Here is a 27563-nt window from a genome sequence, read left to right as displayed (position 1 = left end):
GCTCTCATCTAAAAGTGGAATTGTGCAGTTGCTAAATATATGTTCCAGCAGAGGCCCAAATTAAGAATACCACACCAGCAATGACACCATGACACCAAGTATGTATATATGTATATATAAAAACATATATTTATTGTTCTGTTACTGTTGGTTAACTTGATCAACAATAAATGGCGGCAGGCCAGGTGACATACTGTACACATATCAATAGAAAGCTTCTGCTTCTCTGTTCAGTGGCAATTAACAACGCGAAGAAAAATCCACAGCAAAGAGAGAAATGGATATTAAACAGTTGCTGTCGATGAACGTTGGGCTTCAATGGTGCATTCAAAGGTTTCCTTATGCCTCTTTTTAAAGTGGTTCAACTCCTAAACAGGTAAATTTACAAGAGGAGTAGACATCCTGTATACTGCTGTGTACATGAATGCACTTTTCCTCTGTGGCTTGTACTCTTGTTCTTTATCCTTCCTTCAGGACAGTGATAACTACTCACCATTTTCTTCCACCAAAACAATCATGGTTGAAGAAATGCTAATCAGACTCTAGAGAATGAAGTAAGAGGTGCTCAACGAAATAGCGTGTGGATTAAAATAGATAAAGGATCTCTAGATACAGGGACAGCCGCCAGTGCTGTCCACACACATTCCTCGGCACACAAACCCTTTACACAGCAACAAACACACACCTGCTTCGTCTCTATTCCCTCCATGGACGTCTTGTGCTGTAAATCTGCAGTAAAACCAACACAGGATCCTGATCTCCTTGGTACAGTTTCCCAGTGACAAGCTAATCAGCTGCAGTTTTCAGACATGAGCAGAAAACCAAAGGTGGTGACAATTTCGGCTGCAAAAGGAAGAAAACAACAACACAATTTGCCTTTCTTTTTTTGCAGTCATTTTGAATGTTATGTTACGGGAACATTCTGTGCAAAAGTACTAGTTCTGAGTTTAAGATGCTTTGAAAGGCGTTTTTTTTGTCATAACCACAAATAAACCCATGCGCGCTTTACAGGGGGGCTCCGTAAACGGATTCCAGGCTGGTAGGGATCGACCAATAACAGAGAGCTTGATTAAGAAAAGCAACAAGCAGTGAGAGTGAGATCAGCCGTCCTATTGGCTGGATGACCAGAGGACCGTAAACAAAGCGGGTGGAATGGACGTCTCAGTGGTTGGGTGGTTCGTCTCCAGGCTGATTTATGCACAAAGATGTGAAACAAAGTGGTTCAGTTGGAAGGGAAGTGTTCAGAAGCTGATGAGACCAGGTCAAAATATCTGTCCAGGCAAACTTTTACATTCCACGCGCCGCAAAAAAAACCACATTTACAGTTCCACAAATCCATGGGAACTCTTCTCAGTTTCTCATGTCCTCAGTCCCCCAGTCTCAGTACGAGAAGCGCCAACGCTCAGACTGAAGGTGCGAGTGTCATCTGTAACGCTGAGCCATTCGAAAACAACTTGACAAATTACAACAAAGTACTTTTTTTTTTTTTTGCAGTCCCTGAAACATCCCTGTCTCATCCACTATGGGAAGTTCTTCACAAGGAACTTAACTTTGCTTCTAAAGTTCCTGACTGAAATTAATCAGTTTATGTGCCAGAAAACTAATGGAAGTTAGTAAAAGACTGCATAATGAAAAAAAAAAAAGAAAAAAAAAAGTGTTGCCATTACCTTCAAAAAGAAAATAACAGAACAGACATTAATTGCACATAATTCCAAGCAGACACCAATCCACCGGCCAGGGCAGTTCCGTTCCGTTTTGACTTAAAAGCGTGAATATGAGCAAACCGAGTGTGCGAGTCTAAAACTGAGCTTTTAAACCTGTGTTCATCACCTATCTCCTGTGCAAAAGTGTAACGTACGATACAACAGCATTTATGATGTCATTTCCGCTCAATCAGCTGCTGACTCGCTTTTTTTAAACACTAAAACAACGACATTTCAGTGGTATGAAATGAGTCTCGGCTGTACAAACTGCTCATAGATCAGTGACTGTTACTTTATAGTAAACTGAAATCTCTGGTAACAGTGGTGCAAAAGTGTCTGCAGAATGCTTCCATGGATCCTTTGTGGCAGGTCTTTGGCTTCACTGGTTAAACAGGTTTAATTTTTCCATCACTTGGTATAAAAACAAAAATCACACCCTGATTAAATCTTATTTTGAAGCAAATGAATCCCCCTTCATTTTAAATGTTCTCCCTTCATTTTTCATTTTTTCTTTTAAAGATAGAACTGTTGCTTTTAGTGCAACAGGTTCAATAGCTGGGACGCAAATACTAATTTCTGATGCTATCAAAAGTTCCCTCTCTCTCTCTGTCAAGTACTTTGAGAAAATCCAAAAGTGTAGAGTAAAAATTCTTTGTTAAATATTAATGTAACACTATAAAATCTCAGATCCTGGAGAGAGAACTTCCATGCAAACTTGATCAACTCTCACACCTCCAATCATTCAAAACTTTGCTGCTAAAAACAAATCCCTCACACATTTGGTAAAATCTCTCAAGTGGAGTGTTATGACACGCAGGGTGATGACATCTGCCAATTTGCTGCCAAAGCCTCAGAGTTACTTTGATTTGCTACCATATTTCATATAGTCTTGAACTGCATTAGAGTGCCACTTTATGCGCGAGGCCGTCCTGCTGTTAGCAGTCTGGGTGTAATGAGTACCCTGTTCCTCAAGCCCAGCTGTTTGATGGGCGACTGGTTCATCCACCAGGGAACCATAAGACGCCGGGCAGCTATTAATGTGAGGTGAGCACTGTGGATGCTGCAACAACAAAGCTGACTATTAGCTCACATCACACATTAGCGCCAGCAGAGGGACCACAAAGGGGAAGTTGGATCTGTTGCCATAGTAACCACTGGGTAGAGGAACTCAGAGGGGCTGTGACTGAGTCAGGTGGAAGGTGTGTGCTAGATGTGTTTGGCTCTGAGCTACGTGAACTGGCTGGGTCTGGCTCTGGGATGGAGGATGTGGCTGCGGCTGCTGCAGGATGTGCACCACCCGGCTCAGGGTGTCTGTGGTGGCGAAGGCCAGATACTGGCAGCACAGCCAGTCCTCCAGACTCACGCCACAAGCTGTGTCCAACGAGCGCTCCGCAAACTTGATCATCATCAGAGTCCGCTTCAGGTCCAGCCAGTTCTGTAGGGTGGCCTCGCGTTGGCTGGAGGTGGCTGCTGACATGGGGCCTGTGCTGCTGCAGCCCAGCGCCTGGAACAAGTCCTCCCGAGGGCCCCAGAGCAGACACTGCAGGCAGGCCCGCGCCTCGGACATTCGAATCCTCTCAGAAGGATTGACGGTGAGCAGTAGCCTCGCAAGCTGCTGCAGACCCTGTGAATATAGCGATCGCACAGGCAGTGGCGGCAGGTCGGCCCAGGTGTACTCCCGCTCCTTTAGCTCCGGTGTCTCCTCAAAGGGGTTCGGCCGGTGTAGCATCTCATAGATAAGAATCCCAGTCTGGAACTCGTCACACTTGCGGTACTGAGTCGCTGTGACAATTTCCGGGGCCAGGCGTGACTGGTCGCGCAGCGTACCAGGATCAGCAGCCATGAGATTGCTCTTCTGTTTGGCTTGGGAGAAGTTACTTATGATGAGGCGGGCGGGGCAGGTGGAGTTGGCGGCTGAGGCGCTGGCTGAGGTTGCACCAGAGGCACTGTTGCTGTTGTTATTAGGCTCAAGGATGTCCAGATTCCAGGTCTTGCCAGGTTGGCATTGGACCAGCAGCAGGTTTTCCAGACGTAAGTCGCAGTGCGTCACGTGGTAAGGTTTCATGTGCTCCAGGCCACTGCACAGCTGGAGCAGCAGCAGACAGACCTGACGCTCATACAGCTCCGGGTTATGGGCATGTCGAGGCGCCCCCTCGTGAACAAAGTCCGCCACTGTCTGGAAGGGGACCTCACGTGTTATCACCACGACTCTGCTCCTCAAGCGGCCAGCGGTGTTCATGTGACTTGCTGTTGGGGTTTCATCTAATTTACCATTTGGAGCTTTGGACTCTGTTGTCTTTGTTTCTGTCTTAATTTCTTTCAGCTCATTTCCCTTCTCATCCCCTTCATCATCTTCCTCCTCCTCCTCTTCATCATCTCCCTCTTCCCAGGGCAGCAGGCGGGCGGGGACATCAGCCAGAAAGTGTCCACAATCCTGCTGGATGTTGAAATGCACGGCCAGGCTCTGCCTTACTGCCAGGCTGTGGAAAAACTGCTGCTGTGTCTCCTTCACTTTGCTCCTACAGATCTGGGGGAATAAATAGAGAAGAGAATGATGAGGTTTGCTGTTTTTCAAACTAACTCTTCATATACAGAGCTGAGATTAGCAGAGAGCAGACCCGAGGCTGAGAGCATGTCTCTGTCTCCTAAACCACAGTGGCAGCCGCTGCAGCTCAGGGTCTTTCTGCTCTTTGATCACGGCGCAGAGCAGAGAAGCGGAGTTACGGATAAGATCAATCTCTGCAGACGAAATTCACCAAAACACCAGGAAAGGGGGCGAGGTTGACGCATATCACAATGAGATGTTTGCTTGTAATGGTAACTGTCAGAAAATGACAAATGAACAGTTTGAGTTCATGAGTAATTGTCTTTCAGAGGTTAACACTTATTTTTTGCACTTCTATATGAACCGATGATTGTCATCACTAACAAAGACATGTTTTAAATTAAGTTTAAATCTAAAAGATACAAGAAAACAAGTATTCAATGGAGGTAATTCTTGCTAGGATTTCTGATATGAATTTAAATCATCACATCATTATTATTTTTTAAAGAAAAAGAGAATCAAACATATGTACCAAACCTAAAGGCATCACTGAGATACTGCGTTGATGTGAGGGTCCTACTCAGGGTCAGGACATACTGTACCCCTGTATCACAGTATTTCACGTAGTTTCTTGCAGTAAAAATGTAATCATGAATATAATATGAATTAATAAAAAATGTCACATTACATGCAGTCTTGAGAGTTGTGCAAACGCAAGCATTGACCCAAAACTTTAATAATTAATCGTGACCATCATCAAACACTACACTGTCACTTCAGTTGGGGGTCACGTCCGATAAAAAGTTAATACAGTATGAGACAAACTTACATAAGTAATTTATTTGCCGTTATCAACGGGACAACAGATTTTCCTCCATGTAAAATGGCACAGCACAGGTCAATATATGAGCTATTCTGGGTCAACACTGTACTTGATTATACCCAAATACGTATCAGATTATTGAGAATCTTTTTGACCATATCCTAGGAGAAAAACCACTGGTCATGACTGCAGTCAGCTGTGTGCGTGTGTGTGTGTCTTCCTTTATCACTGTCACAACCTCAGTCATGACTGCTATGATTCTGACTTTTTTCCTTGGTGGTCAGAGGCATATTTGATGTAGGTTTTATAAGATTGTGAGGAGGAGTGAGTTTCTCCTTCTCCTCAAACGCACTCCCATCATCCAGGAATGTACACGTCTACTGGATTTTTGTTGAAACATGTTGCGTTTGGGGCTTCTATCATTTATGCGCCAAAAAAAAAAAAAAAAAAAAAAAAAAACCTTTGAGGATTCATGGTCTTGCTGGTCTTTTTTTCCCTCACTGCTAAGATGTCATACCTTGTAATTTGTACTGCAGGTTTCAACAAAGACTTAATTCAGAATGCTGACATTTCAAGGAACCCGTATAACACGCTGCCTCGTTCTCTGAATTTATTGAAGACCGTTAAAGGTGAATTGTGTATAATTACCACTGTATTAAAAATATAACTGCATGTAAAGGGTTATTTGCAGGAGCATCAAATACACTAGTGGGGGCTTGGGGAGGCAGGAGTCCAACTGGGCCATGGTGAAATGTGACAGTTGAGGAAAGTCTAATTGGGAAATTGGGGCCTATTTGTGCTCTGCTGCTTATTCTGCTCCTCGTTGCCTTATTTATGGATGAGCATCATAAAAACAAGACTTTCTCTTGAGTCCGCTGCTAATAGGAAGGCAAAGCTTTGAAGTGCGGTGGAGCGCAGAATTTCATATCCTGTGACGAATGCACCCTTCATCCATATCTGCTTCATATCTTCCAGACTAGACTACATAATGCAATGAGAATGCAAAGCAAAGTCTCAACAAAAAAATAAACACCCGCAAAAGTGATTTTAAAATAACAAGCAACAGAATTAATCAGTTTATAGCAATAGCAGAAAATATAATCAAGCTTTTTTTCAAATGCCTAAAATAGATGGAATGTGGTACAAACTTCCTTTCCTTTACATTTTTCTTTTTTTGCATTTTCTACAGACTAGCATGGCTTAAAGTATAATCAGTGACTGTAAAACAAGATTCTCAATGCTGTCTTATTCTTGTGTATGAGTAATTAAACAAAACAAGTCATCTCACCTTGATTGCATAGTTGACCAGTGGGTCCTTGGCGTAGGAAGCCGTGTAGTATACAGCGTCTCCTGCCTCACAGCAGGGTTTCCCAGTAGTCAGCCTGAAGTGGGACCAGCTGTCAGTGCCAAATCTCAAGTGATCTTTCTGGCCAGCCATGAAACGATCCTCACACTTGGTTGCCAGCTTCCGCAGCGTGTCCGTATGGAGACCTCGGATCCTCCCCACCACCTCATCCCAGCTGTCTAACCCCCTATAAAGAGCAGCTCTCTGAGGCTTAGAGCCTCCAGAAGGACCTTGACCCGTTTTTCGACTCCTCCCAGCAAGAGACTCTGTACTTGGGTACACTCTCCTCTCTCTGGTGGCACCAGTTGCAGTGGAGGACTGTGTGACCAGCGAAGACAAGCTGTTAGTCGGGCGGCCCTTGTTGGTGGCTGTGGCAGTGGAGGGCCTCTCTAGGGAGTCTCCGCTCTCCTGGTCATGGGCTCGTTGTGGCTCAGAGCTGAGAGAGGAGCTCTGACTAGCTGTCTCCCAGTTGGTGTCCAAGTCATAAAGAGGATTAGCCACACTCAGGTTGGTGCCCCCAGGTTTTGCCTCCGCTCGAGGTCTCAATGCTCCCTGGATGGGCTCTTTGGCTCCCAGGCTTGGCTCTGTACTGGAGCGAGGAACAGACTTTTTTGGTAGCGGCGGTGGTGTGGCCTTAGGGACTGGCTGGTCAGCGAGCCCCTCCAGGTCGATGGAAGCCAGGGTGTCATTTGATGCTTTGATGTTCCGTGGCTGTTTCAGTGGGATCATGTTGGCTCTAGACTGACCTGCAGGAGGAGGATCACACTCGTTACTGTTAAAAATGATAGATTAAGACCAAAACATTGATTGATCTCCTTAATTCCACACTTCTACCCTTGTAGGACTCTTGCTGCGCTTCCAAACTTTGATAAATCCCAGATGTCATTTAACTTTTGAGTAGAGAGATCAAAGTTTCCAAAGATATCAAACATGTTAGGGTGAATTGGAGGGAAATGGGTATAAAAAAAAGGAGAAAAAAAAAACATGAAGATATTTTCATTTGTTGGAAGGCTGGGCAATAAAAACTGCACTCTTGTTTACCAGTATGAGTGGAATGTTCTCTGTTGATACAACATACATGAAAGATCCCTGCGACAGACCAGCAACCCGTCCAGGGTGAACCCCACCTCTCACCCAATGTCAGCTGGGACAGGGTCCAGCCCTTGATGGATGAAATATCCAGAGTTGCTGAGTCTATCTTTCAATTGATCAGCTTCTTGTGGCAGTTTTGATTTTTGATGCTTTAATTTGTTTTCCTCTGGGCTGAAAAATTATTAATGACTAAACATTGGCAAACACAATCAAACGTAAAAGGTCAATCTTGTGATTTAGCCTGTCCAGACAGAATTTAAGCAGCCGTAACTCTGAACAATTGACTTGTAATCTTCAATGAATTTATGATGTTGAAAATAAATCCTCAGAGGTGTAATGGATGAAAATGACTCCTGAAACACAAATCATCCCACTCCTACACTTTTAGCCTCCCCGATCTGAGAAGAGCTACTCGTTTCTCCCACATGATGTTTTCAGCCGCCCACTGACTCGCGGCCTCTTACAGGTGAGAGAAGCTTGATGTGAGTGTGTGTGCTGTGGCACACGAGGGACCTGGTGGTACCGAGGAGAATTCAAGCCAAAGAGCAGCACAGCTGGTCACAAGTCATCCCTCCAACCACCCAGCTGCGTGACTCAATCTGCACCTCGGTTTCACAGCGAGGCTTAAAGAGGCAGCGAGGGGAGCGCATTTATCCGAGGTCTGAAGTGACCTTGTTTTTCTGGGAACGGTGGCGGGACACAACTGGAGGGGTGAGGGGTTGATTGCATTTCCCTGATGTGATCTGGAGTTGAAGGCCACAGAGGCTGATGGTCATAGACAAGTGTCTGATAAGATGAAAAGAATAAAGGAGTCGTGCAGTTTCCCTGATGGGAATGGAAAAGCCTAGTGGGGTTTAACTGAGGGAGTATACAAGGTCACACACGACTGTGTGGATGTTCGCACTCCCCAGGGAACACCCCATTTGCAGGGGGATCATGAGGAGCAGCCGCTGAGTGTTAAACGATAATGTCCTTCAAAGTGCCATCGTCTACCAAATGAAGTGTCAAATTCTCACTGTAAAGGAAACTTTCCTTTCAAAGCTTCTATTTGCTAACCGATCCCAACCACTAATAACGTTTCCCCCGTACATCGGTATGAGTAGCTGCTCACGTGTACATCGCACTGCCTCCGTCTTAGGAGAGCAGTCAAAGCCTTAAGAGAGAGCAGTCAGCATGAAGTAAATGAGTCTTCTTAATCCTCCCTGGAACGAATACGTTTTAATGTATTTCTCCAGCAATCTGCAGTAATCCATCCAAGAAAACAAGTGCTCCCCTCGTCCACTCCAAGGGATCTTCTCCTGCAGCTCTGTGGCTGTGACTTATTACATAAGACCAAATCACTCAGTTGCTTTCAAAGTCAAGGCAGATTCAGAGGATGGCGAGTTAAAAAAAAAACAGACAGAAAAATCATAATAAACCAAACAATGTTGTACCCCAACATAAGCACATTACCTTACACATAATATAAAAAGAGAAAGTTAAATATTACAAAATTTAAAGATGTATTATAATGCATTACAATTCTCGAGTCTTTTTAAAAAAAAAATCTAAACACGGACATTGTCGGAAACGAGAAGTAAATGTCCTTTCAACACCATGATGCACAATGATATCTGCATATTATCAGTATCGGCAGATATTGGTCATTTTTCTAAAAATACATGTCAGTGTCGGTCGGCCCAGGTTTGCTCAAGTCTCTCATTTACTCACTTTTCTTCTGTTGTGGGAACAATGCCGGAAATATCTTATCAAAGGGCTTTTTTCCAAATGTTTGGGAAATCCTTCAATTGTGACGTTATCAAAACCACACAATTTTCCACAAAGTCCAATGTTTAAACATGTAAATAGCACAAACAACACATCCTCAGCCATGAATTTTTTTTTTTTTTTAAGTCAGTTCACTGGAGCAGAACTGAGGACTAATGACAGCAAAAGTCAAACCCCCAAAAAAGAGCAGTTTAGGAAAAAAAAAAAAAAAACGATACTGAGAGCATGCGGGATTATTTTCTACTTTAAAAGATAACCGCCAAACTAAAATATTCTAACGCTGGGTTGAGGTGTATGTTTAGAATATAAACTACAACTAAAAGTTAAATGCCTGGCAAATAATTTACAAGACACTCATCAGAGACTGAGAGTGGATGTGGACTGCAGGAACGATTTCACGTTACACAGTGTAAAACAGATATACTTAACCTTGACATACAGTATATTGTACATGTAAAATAATATTAATGAAGCCATTCCATTAAAATATGAATATTGTCTAACTTCTGATTGTGAGGAGATGGAAGAACTTGTTGCTTTACTGCTTCGCCATCATGCAGCGATAAAACAAAGAGAGGTGGTAAAATAGAGAGGACTGAAGATTGGATGAAGCGAGCGCAGGGGAGTGGGTGGCTCAGGGGTGGTAACAGTGAGGGAAGTGACACAGAAATAAAATGAGGTGTGGGGGGTGACAACAAATAAAAAGAGAGATAAACAAGGGATCGGGGGGAAGGGAGGGGGTAGACAAATATGCCAGGATAAAGAGGAAAACGAGCCTACCTCAATTCCACCCTCAAGGTTTTTCGGTGAATGCTGTATAGTAGCTGCGCAGCAAGGCAGAGTGAGATGCCTTTCTGTGCTTCCATCCCTGAGAGTCTGTGCGGAGTCGCTGGTGCCAACAGGCAGGCTCAGCACTCCCACCAACACTGGAGATTTCTCACTGACTGAGCGAGCGCCCTGCCTCCCACTGTCTGATGCTCTGATTTTAACACAAGTGTGTCTATACTGTATATGTGTGTGTGTGTGTGTGTGTGTGTGTGTATATATATATATATATACACACACATATAAAACAAGTGAGAGAATCACTATCGCCTGCGATGAGCAGCTCAACCAGCGTGTGCTACTGCAGCCAAAAATTTTGAATTATTTTGGTTACCACTACGTTGACAAGCAGAGGAAACCAGATAGAAAATGTAACCAGGCGTCACACTCAGTGGCTGTCATATTAACCTCCCGGGCCCAACCAGACTAACGTGAGTTTATGATGACGGAGCCTGCATTCTTGTCTCACTCTTCATTAGCAGCATGCAAAGGAGTGAAATTAGGCTGCAGGCGCTTCACATGTCACTTCAGCACATTTATAATCTATCCGTCTGCAGAGCCAGTGAGTTGTCAGAGCCTTACAAACACTGTGGTCCTTTCAGTAAGACACTAATTAGTGCAACAACAAAAACAATCGAAACCGTTAAACACTAACGGATCCTTTAACAAGGCACACACACCTAAAACCTCACACATCCACAAAAGCACCACAGTGTTGTATCTCTGCTGTTGTGCTGCTTCACAAACCCACACTCACTCCCATCACTTTGTGTTTCAAGTTCTTTTTCCGTCACATACCACTTGATCACTGTGATGTGCTTTCACACACACACACACACACACACACACACACACACACACACACACGCACACAAACACACACACACACACACACACTCTCTCTCTCTCTCTCTCTCTCTCTCTCAAGTGCTCATCCACATATGCTTGACAGCTGTGCCAACCGCTCGTTCAGCCTGTGAATGCCTGGTCTTAATGTGCTCCCTGTTCCACCACAATCAAGCCCGTGATGGACTGTACTGGGTTAACTGGTTAACACAAACTGGCCCCAAAACAAGGACTGTATTAAAAAAAAAGAGTCCTTGTCATTGTATTGGCGATACACCTGAGGCAGTGCTGTGACTGGTACTGTGGATATCAGGACCTTTTTGTTTCATTAATTTCGATATGCTCTCATTTATTTTTCTATGGCAAATTCTGTAATTAACATGAGCTCCTGAGACAAAAAGCTTGAGAAATAAAAACCCACTTAGAAAAAAAAAAAGTGAGAGTGAGTGAGAGAGTGTCTGTCCTGCTGTTTGAAATTTCTTCTCTGAAAATGAAAAAAGTATGCGCGCTGTTGCTTTTCTCACAGTTCCTCTTTAAGTCTACACTGACAGGTGAAAATTTTGAAACACTCAAAGTGACAGCACTTGTTTGTCTACACTGTCTAATGTGATATGGAACAAAACAAAACAGGTAATTGTTACCCTATTCTGGTAAAAAAAATACAGATACTTATATTTCACCCCCAAAGGCATTTCCCAAGATATTCTTCTTGATTCCCTGACTTCAAACGATGTCATCCTTTTGAACTGCAGACAAAACAGAGCCTTAACTACTTTGACTTCCATTTCTCTCCTCCCCTGACTCCAATCACTATATCACTTTACGCTGGAACAATCAGGTTCCATTTTGTTTTTCTATTCCACCTTAATCTGTGTTTATTAGCTATAAAAGTTTAAATTTGCGCTTTGCAAGAAGACAAGCAGCACGGAAATCAACAAAGGCCTTAAATTGGAGAGTCAGGCTTCAATGTTTACACTGGTCCTGAACAGTTCAAGTCAGAACAGACAACTGGGAACAAAACAAAGAAAATGTAATAGTTTGTCTCCGATATAAGGATAAAAGCTTCAAAGTCCAATCTTAATTATTTCGGCATGTCCAAATATCTGTTTAAGCACACCGAGACTTCATAGGAGCCAAGCGACAGATGCAGCTCAGACGAACAAAAAAAAAAACAACAACAAAAAAAAGGCACAGATCTCAACGACAAAGATTTCAGTTTAGATAAAACATTTGAAGTTATTTTAGGTCCCAAACTGCAAGCTGCAGGTGACAAGATGTCTCAAGATTTTTAGCTTCAGCTGTTTTATCGGTGAATAAATTATGATAACTCACATGTGGAGGTGTGCTCATACTGGAGACGAGCTCCATCAGAAATGAAGGAGTGAAAAGAACTGCACAAACTGCTGAGATTCAATTTGCTTAAATTTACACTCTGGTGCCAGTTTGTTAGCTACAGCCAGATTAAACTAATGTATGCAAAGCGATGGTTATACTTTAATATTCTGACAGAAATAAAGCACAGAAAGAATAGTTATTTGGAAATAAACACCTTCTAAGACTCTAGTGTCTCCCCACAGCATAGTAAATCAACTTTTAAGTCCATTATTAGAGTTCTTTATGCCCTCTAGAGCACCAATACCCACAACTGTTTATGAAAAGATGTCATCTCGCATGTGTCTTGCTTACCCAGGTTGCTGTAGGTGGCACTACAGTGGCTGGAGGCGGGCGAGTGAGAGTAATGAGAGTGATTCCCATCCTCCTCTGGCTCCCCGAGGCTGGTGCTGTGCTCGCTAGCTGGGGGTGGTGTGGCAACCTGGTTGGCATGGCTCTCCTCTCCCTCCCTGAGCACCAGCCCCAGATTCACCCTGGCAGGCAGGGAGGTGGCACAGGGTGGCTCACGATCCTTGACGTTACTGGCACTGAGTGGTACCTGGCTGCAGATGATAGAGAAAGGTATGGCTTAATACAAACCTACTTCAAATATGTGTAACACAAGGGTAATAACTGAGATGTACTGCAGGAACAGTGGAATTAATAATGGACAAACTGTTAATAACATCCAAGCAAATACAACAATATTATGTTTTCATCTGGCTAATTTCTTGGTCCCTCATATCCTGGCACACTCCCGTCATCCTTCTGAAGAATTAGCGACACAATTAGTCTGATATGTTTCGTATGCAACACATTTCCTGAGAGACGATGGAAGAAAGATGCTGAGCAGGTCACAATGGCATGTGCTAATAAGTTAAGATGCCTCCAGGCCAGTGGGAGGTGATGAAACTCATCAAAGTCTCTCGCAGTACACTGATGAGGAGGTGTGATGCTACAAATGACAGACTTTAATTTGATGATGAGTTGTGTGTGTTAAAAATCATAGCGTTATTGCTTGCTCTGTGGGTGACTGAGAGCTTTCTAGCTGTCCCGAGGGATACATTAATGAACCATGAAGCTTAAAAAAAAAAAAGTTTTAAACGAAATTGCGACGCTCTCATCTGGTGACCGACACATTTACAGCACAGAAACACTGATGCAAACAGTCACCGCGGGACTTTTATGAGACCGTTAATAGGAGCTGCACTGTGAAACACTGCGCCTGCCCTCTCACCGAAATGCCGCATTTAACATCTATGTTGTATTCAGAATGGACAGTAGCAGATGACTTCATAATGCTCACTATTATAACCGGATGCTGTGTCATCATTTAGTCAAACTGATGGAGGCCCAGTAGATTTGTGGGAACCAGAAATCTGGGCCATATCTAACAGTTTGTTATCACCAAGAGCTGAAACAGCAATCACAGTGTGAAAGCCTTGGGGATGTGATGAGGAGACGTGTTATTAAAGCTCACTGCTGCCTCTGATTCAAGTTGTACAAGCAGTCATCCTGCCCGTTTCTCCTTAAATAAGCAAGAAACCACATAACTGTCATGCCACTGCCAGTCAATAAACAAATAACTCCACCAAGGTCCTTGCACTGTTTAATCAAAAAATTCGATAAACCGTCCAGAAACAGGAACCACTAGCACATCCCCCCCCCCCAATTTTCTCCCGTCAAGCTTTTCAGGTCATTGCTCTGCCCCCTCTGCTGCTCTGGGCAGCATCATGCACTGCCACATGCTACTACCATCACATTTGGAGCTGCTGGCTGAATCTTTTCAACCGACAGCCAGGAGGTTATCCAGGAGAATGTAGCACAAGTAAATACATGTTAAAATCTGGAGTTCAAATTGAAGATGGACAGAGACGTGTCTTAGCTGGCACCCCAGACGACAGGGAGGTAATATTCTCAGCATATGTGAATCAGCTGGGAAGCTTCAACTTCAGTTAGTTCAGGCGGCACAGTGACAAAATCAGGATGCGACAGGAAGGTCGCATGAAACCTGAGACAACGCGGGTTTCCTTTTTCACACTGCAGCCAAGCCGAGCCGAGCCGAGCCGCTAAACACCCGGGTTGCTTGGCGAATCGGTCGACGGGGGTCGAAATGCCAAGTCGACCATTTCAGAGTGCCGAAAAAACCGCGTTGACCCGCGTTTTTGGTGCAGTGTGAAAGGGGTATTAGAGTGGTGAGTCTCACTGCTTAGTTTTTAATGAATGAGAAAAGGGAAATACACAGTTGTTGCCCCCCCCCCCCTATCAAATTAAACTTGTGTATTCCCCTGTTTTGGGAATTAATGAGTTCTTCTTTGGCCCGTGCTGTAGCAAACCAATTTTTGTGAAAAATCTGTGTTTTTTGTGGGGTTTTTTTTGTACATAATCCTGCTAAGTATGCAGCCTGACAAGGGTAAAAATACAACCTACTTGGGAGAGGTCATACATTTTCATTTCTGTCTTTCAAACATCGAATTTGGACACAATTTAAGACAAAAAAAAAATCATTGTAGAATCAACTTAAAAAAACAAAAACAACATCCACAATCTAGCTGGGAGGAAAAAACCTCATCAGAAGTGTGTAGATGTAGGAAAGGCCTAAAAAAAAGTTTGCCATTTGTAAACTACAACACCAAGACAAAGCCCCCCCCCCCCCGCCCCCCCCCAACATTCACCCCGTGTGTTTTGCTGTCTGAAGCTGAACTGAGCCCCACAGCTGGCGTTTCATCGAGAGCCATCTGGGATCAGCCTGCTCCTCTGATCACACTAAACCAGATACTCACAGCGACCCCGTTACTGACCCCTGATCTGATAACAGCTCAGACGGAGCCGTTCAATGCGACCTGTGTGAGATACGAAAGCCTCGGGCCACCTGCGTTGAGGCCACCCAGGTTGGGTGACATTCTAAACTACCAGTAAGAGTGTGACTCACAGAAAAAAAAAAAAAAAAAAAAAAGCAAAAACACAAACCTGTTACCACTTTTGCCACAATGTCTCCCATCTGCTCTCAAAAACATTTTATGGTTTTTGTGTCAGCCTCTGCACTTCGGTGCATTTTTTATCTCTTACACTATCTTTTCTGTCCCGGTGGTGAATAATGAACAGAATGTCAGGTCGGCAAAAGTTCAGAGAGCTGACTTCAACGCCATCGGGAGAAGTACTGGGTGCGGCAGGTTGGCGCTGTATTTGCATCAACACCAGTCATTTCCTTTGCAAGTCATACTGATGACACTTTTTGATGATGACAAAAGATTTAAATGTAATTGGAAAAAGTCCCTCTTCCAAGTTCAAAGCAGAGTGCTAGAGCGCTTGGCCCAACTTTATATTTTAGGCCAGTATCTTTTACGACATTTAGTGCGCTAAGAGCAAGCCAAAATGTTTATATCACTAAAATTCTATCAAGTTATTCACAACCGGTCGTAAAAAAAGAAGCATAAAACTGTTTTCTGGATGACAACATGAAAAGAGATACTGAATAACCATTTTAGGCACTTAAAAGTAAAACAGGTATGTATGAGGAAAATTAAATTGTTTAAAAATTAAAATCAATTTTTTTTTCTCCCAATCAGGAATTGAAAGAATGTGAAGAATAAAGCAGACTTGTAAAGCGTTACCAAAAGAAAAATTTTGTAGAGGAAAGAATGTGCATCGAACTTTTTTCTTTCAGATACAAAACGATCTTGCCCATATATTTACTGTTTTGTCCTGAATTAACTTCTATCCACTATATATATTTCTATTCTTGAGATCCTCAGTGAGTTGCTGTTCCCTTGAGAAAGTTGCTTCTGGAGGTATCGACATCCTACCTATCCATCTATCTTATAATGGCATTTTGAAGACACAGAAATTGCATTTTGATGGGGAAATGACTGCTTGAGGAGGAATACAAATGCTGGAGTGCTTTGATCATGAGGTTATAAAGAAGTAATCGCTCAAAGAAAAACCTGTAGCTCTGGTGGTAACCTGGTGCACTGTGTCTGAGGGACAGATCTAAGATGTTTATGACCTGTCTTTGTAGGCCAAATGCCAGCTGTGATTCTCTGACATTCAATCAATAACCTCCACTTTACCACAGTTTATTACTTCAGCACCTGCAAGCAGTAAACAGTTGATATAGGAGCTCCATCAAAGGTGGTAAGAAGCAATGAGTGAATAAACTGAAACAATAGATGCATCAAAACCTGAGTACAATTCGATAACCAACAGCTGAGATTGCAGTGATATAATGGAATGCAGACGCTTCAGCGTGAGAAAACACACCTGCTGACTTCTACATAAATGCAAAGAACAAATGAGGAAACGGTCTACATGTCCTTACAGGGGTTTGATATTAACCGGCTGCAATTAGTGGACTGTACCACAAAAATAATCCTGCTGAAAACAAATAGATTTTTTGGGCGTCAGTATGCTATCAAAAGAGCAGAGCACGAAGGAAAACGAGCAGAAGACACTCCCCAGTGAATATGTCCGTGTGATCAAAACATTCAGTATGGAGAGCAGAGAAACTACACAGCTTGAGGGACCTTGACTCAATAAATACCTTTATGGCTGCTGCATGTTTCACTGTCAGGACCTGACTTGTTCAGACAGTATGAAACTGCCTCAGCTCACTTTTTCCTAACACCTATGCTGCGAGGAATTAACAACCATAGATTCAAATTACACAATTTAAGAAATCTCTCCTCCCTACAAAGTCAACATGATGACAAATACACCGGAAACTAAGAATAGGGCTTCAGTAAATTTCTTACCCACTGTACTGGCTTACACAGTTTCCCATCTGTAAACCTTAAACACGAGGCACAGGTGAATTCACATTCTCAGGAGAGCAGTCACTGCATGCCGCTCTATTCTAATGAATCCAAAAATATCCTGCTGGAGTCTATTCCTCGTCTTCCTCGGCTTGTCCCTCTCTGAATGTTCTTACCTGTCTAAGGTGATGTGTGTTTGCCAGTGCTGAAGAACACGCCCACTGTTAGCCAATAAAACAGCTCCCAGACAAAAAAGCACAGCAGAGTTAACCCCTCATTTCCCAATCAAAACAAGAGGCCGGTAGAATGACCTCTGTAACTGGTTGAAGTCATGAAACCAGTGACCTACTGGTTTGTTGACAGAGGGGAAGCTCAGACAACTGACAATTCACTACGATCAGATTATCATTATTTTCTTAAAAAAGGTAGACAGCACTACCACTTACCAGGAATACACGTTTGACTCACAAGTGTGCCTTTGAGCACAAAACATAGTTAATATGTTGCCACCAACAGAAAAGTCCGTTGCTAAAGTCCTGAGGAATTCATTCACATTCCAAAAACACATTCCTTCTGTAGACCTCGACTGTGTCACATCTTCCCCCACACCATCAAAGGAAGCTTAGCAGTCGATAAAAACTGACACCAAGTGAGAAATTTAGCAAATTTCTGCTTTTGAGGGAAGTCAAAATGATGCGCAGAAACTAGAGGGAAACAAACACACACACAGTGTAAAATTTAAGTTACTGATTGACAGCTTCAGAATATACATTGTAAACTGCAGGTTCAGAATATGATATTCAAGCAAAAGAGGCAAAGTGGACCATAGGTGAAATACTTGAGAGTTCAGGTGACGTGACCTTCAACATCTGGACTGCTTTCACACGACTCCTTGTGGGCTTACACTGTTGTGACAACAGTATTCATGGGGAAATTTCATGGGAACCTTGAGGAATCTTGCCAGTCAATTCGATTCTGATTCGGGCCATGGGTATAAAGCAATAATCAATGCAGCTTGATGCATACACATTTTAATTTATAACCATAAAATTGATGATTTCTTTCCTAACATTGGGCATTTTTAACAATTCATCACTAAAATAAACACAGATTTACCATGTGATATGATCAACACGATGAAACACCTTCCAGTTTGATTCTTAATTTATACTCATATGTTCATATTATTAGCCTCAAGAAAAAAAAGAATCCTGATGAAATTAAAAATAAGATGTTCATCTTATTAGCAATCTCATTTATAATAAATCCTATAAATGAAAATATATTTAATATATGAATATTTAAGAGATGTTAATTAAAAAAAGCCTTTTTGCAGTAAATATAATTAATGCACAGGTGTGCATACATTTTTTTTTTTTTTTTTACAGAGACAAAATTTAAAACTTGCATATTTGTCCCTGATGTGGTTTAACAGTGGTTTGGTGAAGAAACTATGGTTCTCTTAAATAAAACTATAAATAAATATTTCTGTCTTGCTTCACTGAAAACTCTGTCAATACGACTGCAACATGCTGCAACCTAACCCAAGCAAAATTTACTTAAGAACATCAAAATAAATATTCTCTCAGCTGAAGATTTAAAAGGAGGAAAAAAAACAGGGGATCTGGAAAAGAGACAGAATGAGGCTGAGCTCTTGACAGGATGAAGATGTGAAATATTAAAGAGTTCATAAAGCTCGGGGCTCAAAGGAGAAAAATTTGAATGGAATGGATGTACAAGCAATCAGAATTACCTGAAATATAGCAGTCATGGTAAGCAGAGCACCTTGAAATCAACCTACTAGATGTGGATAATATTAGCATGGACACACAGAGAGTATAAGACACAGATGAAGCCAAAGTGAAGTGGATGTTGAGACATGAGGTGAGAAAATCAAGGGAAACTTAACCTGAATAAGAATATTTTTTTTCTAAATTGCATGCAGGGTGTGGAGTGCATCTTGATAGACACATCAGAATACTAGCTTTCACATCTAAATTATATGGCCCCCAAATCACACCATACCGTATAACCATATAATGTAAGAATGCAACAAGAAAACGGACAAATGGGCATATTAGTGAGTGTTTGTGTGCCAGTGGAAAATATATTGTGATTTCAGGAGTTAAAAGGGATATGCCATCTAAAGCTGCGTTTAATAGAGGAGAGGCTGACCCAACTGTTGCTGGACGACTTCTGACAAAATGAGGTCCCCTATGAAGGGAGAACGGCTAAGCACAGAGCCTGCTGTTCAGGTAATAGATGGCATTAGGGAAGAGACCACATACACTGTACAGCGCCTGCATTTGGCTGGGCAAGTGGGTGAGCAGACATGCCAAATGAAAATCAAACAACTCTAGAATCTGTGATGAGGGATCAATGCAATGGAGGCAGGTGCATCCTTGGAACTTTAGAGGAGCAGATGGCAAAGGCTAAGCATCTTCATTTGAGTTGGGCCCCATGAGTGCACTGAAGGGAGTGCAGACATTGAAGGTGAAATTATTCATTAGATCACTAAGAGGGAATACAGGCAGGGAATGTGTGCAATATGTGTGCTTATTGAAATTTATGCAGGAAGCTTGAAAGTTTTCTTTAAATAAACATCTGAGAAGAAAGACAAAATATTAATCTCACATCAGTTATAAAGAACGATGGACCTCTTTCAATCTGCTCCAAATTTTCAAGTTCAAGAGTTTAAACCTTTGGTGTGAAACAACCATGACTGACCTTCCAAATGGACATAACCAACAGCACAAATGCATTCTGTCTAAAAGTCTTCAGATTTCCATACCCTGCAAATGACTGGAATGTTAAATTCTAGGAAAAATACCTTTTGTCCTCATTGATGGGATCAACTCCGGTGGCGCGTGAGGCTGGTGTTCGTCCAGGGCTCAGTGGTCTAGGATCTTGGCCTTCATCTGGTGTCAGTAAAGAAGTTTCCCTACATTCTTCTACTCGCAGTTCTCCATCTCCCCCAGTGATGCTCCCACTCCCCTGTTTGTAGGTGAATATGATGGTTGGTTTCTGTGTTGGATCCTCAGGTTTGGCTTCAGTGAACCAGTTATGATGTTGAATTGGTGGCGGTGGAAGAATATGAATGACTGTTCCATCAAGCCCAACCAACTTGCCATTCTCCTTTCCTCTCTCTACTCTCCCTCTCTGGTCGTCCTCATCTCTTCGACGACGGAAAAAGCTCTTGAATGAGATCCAACGTTTGGGTTTGGAGCTTTCTGCTGCCAGACGTCTCCCCTCTCCATTTGGACTTGCTTCACTTTCACTGGGTCGTACAGGGGAACTTGAAGCAGAGATCTTGGTCCAGTTGCCAAAACGTCTCTGGAGGATGTTGGAAGCATTGTAAGGGGAAGATGTAGATCTTGGAGGGGGAAAGGGAGCATTGGGCTCTGACTGTGTGGTGGAGAGTGGGACAGCAGCAGAGGCACTCTGGGATTTAGACAAAACTTTTGAGGGCGTGTCCTTCTTGGCCTTGGAAGGACAGGCATCATTTGTGGTGAAGTGGGACTTTGGTCGTATGAGAGTCTCCTTCATGGCATCAGGTGGTAGAGCATAAAGCTCCTCTGTGCTAAAAGTTTTAGCATGGGCTGAAGGGGACTCTGGAGGCGAGTGGGGAGGCTGGATGGAGGCCACAATCTGTGAAAGCACAGCACTGGCCTCCTCCCTGTGGCTTACCACCGTCCCAGAAGATAAAGCTAATTCTGCATCTTCTTCTTTACTGCAAATAGTGTCACCAATTGTCTTGCAAGTGAGTGTAACAGCATTGGAAGTGGAATTGTTTTTAGGTAGTTTCTCAGTATTGGCAAGAATGGTAGTGGAATTTAATGAGGCAATGGGAGAGAGAGACCCAACTGGGGAGCTCATCACAGTGCTTGTCACAGTGCTAGAGTCTGTAGTGGTTCTAGGTTGCAGATTTGGGGATTTTGACACTGGTTCAATTGATGATCTTGTATCTTCAAAAGAGGTTCTCTCTGATGTACCTCTGCCAGAAATGGTTTTCTCTGTTGAGGAAGACTGGACACTCTCAGAGGAGCCAATCTCTTCATATGTGTGGCTAGCCACCCTACTACCTACTCCCGTTGACTGTTGTAGTTCCCCACTAAGTCCCAAGAAGCTCTTGTACACAGCTAAATTGTCATAAGCACTTGGATTGATTACAATTGGTACCTTGACAGCATTCTTGGAGCTCCGGGCATATGCTGGCTCATCTCGGATAATGATAGGAAAAGGAGGCATGCCTGCATTATTGAAACTGTTAAATTTAATCTCTGACAAGTTAGGAGTTTTCACTGGTACAGTGCGAGAAGAAGACAGACCAGCAACTGGAGAAGTGGGTGCTGACTTGTGTTGAGGAGACATGGAAGGGCCTGGGTTGCCCCTACCCCCCAGATCAACTTTGGGTATCTTTTGACGAGGACCTGTGCTTGGCCACATTTCTTGGTAATGCATGCTGCCCATTTTTTTTCGTGGGGTACTTGAAGGGGCAAAAGATGTGGGTGACGTTGGCATGACAGGAGAATTGGTATAAGCAGGAGAGGTTGGAGATAGAGGCTGACCTACATGTGTGCTACATATTGATTGTTTTGGGGTAGAGTCTGGAATCGGTTCCTCTTTGTTGACCATGGATGCCGATACATCCACCACAGTGTAAGGCTTACAAATAGGAGATTTTTCTAAATTCACCACACGATATGGTTTAGCCTGCTCCTCTGTAGGACTAAAACTGATGGTAACTGGTTGACCTGGAAGGGCCTGGGGCATTGATGTACCTTCTTTGCCATCCATATCTTCTAATCTAATGGCTAGCACAACTTTGCATTTTTCTGTCACCTTTAGGGGACTCAGTGCTCGGTAGACGGGATCCTTTTTGGTAGGAGAAGTGCAGGGGGGAGGTACCTTGGAAGATGTGGGAGAATTAAAGCCATTTCGAAGAGCACAGTAGGCACTGCTGTCACTGCTGGATGTAGTTCGTGAATCCTCTTGTAGAGATGATGATGATTCTGGAGAAGTGGTTGACTCTGAATTTGAGAGGAAACCACTGCCTTGTATGTCACAAGACCCATATGGGAGGAGAGCTCCACTGGAATCCATGGAGGGGTATCCATTCAAGATCTCATCATAACTATCATCATAGTCTACTGCACAAATCCTTTGTAAAGAACGATTGCGAAGTGGGACAGTATTCCACTTTTTCCCAGCAGCAAAGGGCACCGGAGACAATGTGGCAGCACGGAAATTTGCAAATCGTGGTTGGCCTCGCATACGTATCTCCATGGCTAATAACTCTTCGTCACTTTCATCCCAGCTCTCATGTTCTTCATCATCATCATCATCATCATCATCCCTTTCAGATTCCTCTTCCTCATTCTCATCATCTTCACTTGAAAATTCTGGGTAGCAGAAGCGACCACCATCTGTACTGATGATCTCTGTGCTATCACTAAGCGATACCCGTTTTTGGGCAGTGCCGCCACCACCGCCGCCACCACCACTACTGCTGCTGCTGCTTCCCATGGCCAAACAGCTTGCTGCTGGAAGACCTCTCTCCAGTGACCGTCGGTATGAGCTACTGATTCGCCCCCAAAACATATCCTTGGAGACGCAAAGAGGAGTGGGGTTGGGACCAGGTCCTAACCCAGCAATCTCCTTTAAGACATCAGTCAGTCCACTATTGTTATTTCCACTTGGGGTCCTTGGACTAAGTTGTCTATAACCCTCAATCTCCTCGATACCATCCTCTCCTTCATTGTTGTTGCTGGGACCTCCTGGCCTCTTACAGTTTACTCCATTTCGATTCCAGGATGTGAAGGCTGATGTATTACCTGGCTGTATAACATTTGGTGGATGTTGCACATTGCTGCCAGAACCCAATCCTGCAGAGGAGCAAGGAAGCATCATAGTGGGCTTAACAGCAATGGTTGGTTTCTTTGCCACTGGTGGACGGAAATGTCCTGAGTGTGAAGCCCCACTGCCAGCCCTCTGGGAGGTCTTGGCAATGTTAGGGTTGGCTCTGGCCACAGCAGGGGGTGGATTCTGTTGTGGAGATGTTGGAGGCCTCTGTTCAGAGGGAGGCTTCTCTCCACCACTCAGGGCTAGACAGTGCAGACTCTTCGGTTTGAAACAGTTCTTACACTCGCCCGGTTTCCACACATGTTCAGTGAATGTGCTGCAGGCTGACATGGCTGCTAGTCCTGCGAGGCAGCCTCCTTAGTCAGTGGACAGGAAACCCCTCCATGAAATGACTGGTCACAGGAACAAACTGTAGTGCAATGATGGAGACAATTCCAACCTCAAACACAAGGGTCCTGGACCTGAAAAATAGAGCAGAAGAAAAAAACGGCATAACTGAGATGATTTCATAAAATGTGTGTTTTTTAGTCAATTCAATTCAAAACATTACTTTGTCTCATATGCCAAGAATTGCAATGAACAATTTGTTATTATATCTATGCAGGAGCAAAATACAAAGAACACAAAGATGATAAGAAGACTGAAACATAAACTCACACTCACAGATGTACTAAAGCAAAAAGGAGCAGAAGGAAGGAGGCAGAAATTTAAGCTGTGTGAGAAAAAAAAGACAAGAATGCAGTGTTACATTATGTCCATTAGGTGGCAAACTTTCTCTACTTAGCAGCCAATATAGTCTTTGGGGCAGTGATTGGTTTAACCCTGTCTCACATGAAGTCCTGTAAGACCTAAAAAAAAAATATATATATATATATATATATATATATATATATATATATATATCAGGGGCAGAAGTAAAGAGGATTAAGAGTGCTTATTGATGTTGGCTGTTTCATCCAGTTACTGATAGTGTCTTTGAATCAAAACCTTAATATCCCAAAGCAGTTACATGGAAAATGAAAATAAAAAAGTGCTTCAGCCGAGCTCACATTTACTGAAGTCAGTTTTTCTGGCTCACAGTACAGTCTGTAAGCACTAAGCAGCAAGTACCCTTGTTTTTGTGGTTTTGGCTCTTTGTTTTGCCACAGAAATCGAACAACAACAGAGGAGATTAACGTTTTTGTGGGTGGTCACAGCAATTTTGGGACACTTTAGGTCAACTACCAATTCCAATACAAAGTAACCACAATTATAAGACAATGAAGCCAGGCAGGGATTCTAATATACAGGCAATGTAAGGCTTTTTTTTTTTTTTTTAAGGTTGACAAGGGAATGCCCTTCACTGTCCAAGTAGTTCCCTGACAATTGTGGGGTAAGATAGCTCATTCCGCACTCGCTGACATGTAAATGCTGTCAAAGGATTATTATACAGTGCTTTGCTTTCATACATTATTGGATGTGGTGCACTTCAGAGGAGATTAACTTAACAGCAAGTGAGGAAGTCATTGCTTGACTTTGGGCAATGATAAACAATCAAATTTTGGCCTGATGGTGGGGGATGAATGTTGGGAGCAATCCAGGTATATGTTAGAGCAGTGCTGTCTAAAATGAAGCAATAATGGCCACAAGGTTGCATAACACACCCTGAAGAGCTCCCAAGAGTGAAACACATGGATTCAACATAGTTGTGATTTATTTTCTTTTTGTCTGATTAATTGAAGTCAATGTTACAATGCTACCTTGTGCAAAATTTTATGTTATCACCATGTAGCCCATAACAGGTGAGCGGAACCTACATTTCATCGGTAAAACTAAGGCTGTGACTCTTGAATGGCTGATGTTGACAGGGATGGGTGAATCCGAGTTGTCATCCATTTAACAAGGTCATGTGTGCCATATGTTGTAGGGAAGGGTGTTACCATGACAACACCCTGGAAACAATGAAGCAGGAATTCCTGAATCAAAGTTTACTGATGAAGTTGTGATGTGCAGGGAAAGAGTCATCCTGTCACACTGCTCAGGTCACTTCCTCACAGGAACCAAATACAAAACAGTACTATTCAGAACCTATGGATGTATAACCTATGCCTTCTGTAGATGTAAACAAATCAAAATAAAACGCACCTCACAGAGTGTTCTGTGTCGTGATTCGACTTCAATGTTGCACTTAAATTTCATAAGTTAATTTCTTTGATTTGAGTTTATTTGGATGTTCTGTATCTTTAGCAATAACTTGCCAGTGATGTGACACATAAACCGAGATTATGTGTTTGGGAGGCTCTCTAAGGTAGACTTTCAAAACATCATCAGCCACTGTAGCATACAATCACCTCCAAATCCAGGACTCTGCTCTTGAAATGTATCAAGACATACTTAAGATGTTTTGGCACAGCTGTGAGGCTGCGGTTGCATAACATTTATTATCAAAAATGAGAGAAACACACGAAAGAGAGGGGCATAAAACATCAAGCAGCATTGATGTGATTATGACTGATGTGACTACACACACCTCAGTATTTTTGACATAATTAATTTCTGTCAGACACTGGAAGGGAAATGGAGTTGGAGCAAATTTCTTTTTAAATCAAGTGTCCTTATTTGTGTTCACTTTCTTCAAAGCAGCTTCATGGAACTATTTAAAAAAAAAAGTTCCAAAGGTGCATTCAAATCACATAATTCATATTGTCATAATTTTGAGTTTCATGATCATGCCTCTGAAAATCACATTCTCTACCAGAAAAAACAAACAAAAAAAACCTTCACGGTGGATTTGACAACATATTTCAGTTTTCTCTCAGCCATCATTAAAATTCTGTTGTTTTGATTTCATTTTTTTTCCCCCTTCCCCTCCACAGCAGGAGGCTGTTGAGACACATCCAGTAAAACTTGCTTGTATTTTAGTTTCTCTTCAAGCCGGAGGCGAAAAGTAGTGGCATGTTGTTACTGACAAGACTCACTCTACACAATCCAATTTGAGATGGCAGTTATGCCTTGGGGACAGCAATAATCCAATCTGGCCAACAATCCTTTCCCATATCCTGCAGTCCAGTATTTTTAGTTCAAACAACTCACGAAGCAAGGCATATCATTAAAATATACTAAAAGACGAAAACATAAATAAATCTGAAGATAAACAATCTGCCTGGTTTACGTAACCACTGCCGTTTTTGTTTGAACGAGAACATTATTGCATCCTCCATTATGTTCTTTGTTATAAAAGTCTTCCTACTCAATGCTATCAGCCAAATAATGGACTGCTATTTTTGTATTACCTTCATTATGTAACACAGATATTATGCAAGACATTCAAAATGTGTTGAATTACAACACAGAAAAATGGTTTAGACAGAAACCCCTCAAGAACTTTCAACATTTTCTCTATATCACATTTGGAATACGTTGCATAAAATAAGGCAATGTATTGCAATCGAACAAGCACATGCACTGGTATAAACATGACTTTTTCTACTCAGGTGTGTGAGATTGTTTTATAATACAATCTTATGGATCTAGTCTTATTCTGTGCTCACATTAAGATTCTGAATAATGGGATATAAAGCGGCACAAGGGCGCCAGGCAAGAGCGATTATCAGAAAACACAAACAAAACAATTATCTTTCCTTCAGATTCCCACCAGCTTTCTCTATGTAAGCCATCAAATATGGAATGAAACTTATGAAATTAACATATTGTAGCACCTTCATACTGGACATAAACTTTGACCTCATCGAGAAATATGTTTTAAAAAGAACACACACGGTGAAGCTATATTATCCCCTGTTCACTTGTTTACTCTCCTCAGTACTGTTTCTGCTGAACACTGATTTATCAAACAGCAGATGACAGTCAGAGGTAGAAGAATTCCTGCTATCCATTAAAGGGTATGAATAATGGAAACTGAGGTTTAACTAACCTGCAAAGTTGATTATAATCAAGTCGCTTTCGTTGTTTGTCCGCGTGACAGCAAGCAGACTTGTTAGATGGAATTACGAGTGGATTAGTCGATCGGCTGAGTAGTTAGAATTGATAAGCTTCATGTATTTCATATTACTTAATTTCTCTGCAAGAATCCATTGGATCACGGCCAGAAAAGGGGAGAAAGCTATTTACTTAAGGTCATACAGCAATGTAGGTGACATCTTGTCCATTAACTTGATAATAGCACTCAGTTGTGCAACTGGTGTTCATCGGGTCTGTGTCTTCCAGGCAAATTGGGGTTTGATATTTCTGGATTCTGCACGGGTTCTGGTCGCAGCATTCAAATAACAGATCTGAGTAGTGCATTTGCAGGTCATTTGGGGTTCCAGCAATAATGTTCTGACCTATGACGACCTCATGTTCTGACATGTTTTTATTTCGTTTCGATGAGGGACACTGAAATGAAAGGCATTCCTAGCCAAGAATACCGGGGAGGAATTATGAAACTGCTCTCTTGGAAGACTTTGTTCGCCTACTGCCAGTGACTGACAACCAAATATGTCTAACTTGAAACGTATCAGGGAAAGCATGCGGAAATGCAAAATCGACGGCTCACTTGCTGTAGGCCTTGCTCTTAAATAGGTGTTAATAACCCTGTCTGTGTGTGGAAAGGGATCTAGTTCCTCCTGACGTGTCTATCCAATAAGGCAAATGA

General features: G+C 42.6%; 1 protein-coding gene across 5 annotated transcripts in view; it reads right to left on the bottom strand.

The window, feature by feature from the left end:
• peak1 (pseudopodium-enriched atypical kinase 1) overlaps positions 1–27563 on the bottom strand; it is an 80379-nt gene that overhangs the window by 576 nt on the left and 52240 nt on the right. For 4 of the 5 annotated variants that reach the window (XM_086209613.1, XM_086209611.1, XM_086209615.1 and 1 more), the window contains 4 exons: positions 19899–23391; positions 12633–12880; positions 6360–7162; positions 1–4230 (listed from right to left, as the gene is read on the bottom strand). The exon at positions 1–4230 is cut by the window's left edge and continues 576 nt beyond it. In XM_086209613.1, coding sequence (XP_086065739.1) covers positions 2872–4230; positions 6360–7162; positions 12633–12880; positions 19899–23260 — 5772 coding nt within the window. In that variant the 5' untranslated portion in view covers positions 23261–23391 and the 3' untranslated portion in view covers positions 1–2871. Of the gene's footprint in view, positions 4231–6359; positions 7163–12632; positions 12881–19898; positions 23392–23593; positions 23643–27563 lie in introns of all 5 variants that reach the window. The other variant, XM_086209612.1, reaches the window with a different exon arrangement.

The sequence above is a fragment of the Aulostomus chinensis genome, chromosome 7 (genome assembly GCF_037954235.1).
Source record: "Aulostomus chinensis isolate RoL2024-O1b breed Wild chromosome 7, RoL_Achi_v1.0, whole genome shotgun sequence".
NCBI lineage: Eukaryota > Metazoa > Chordata > Actinopteri > Syngnathiformes > Aulostomidae > Aulostomus > Aulostomus chinensis.
The sequence above is the reverse complement of the archived record's forward strand: the minus strand, read 5'-3'. Positions and strand labels throughout refer to the sequence as shown.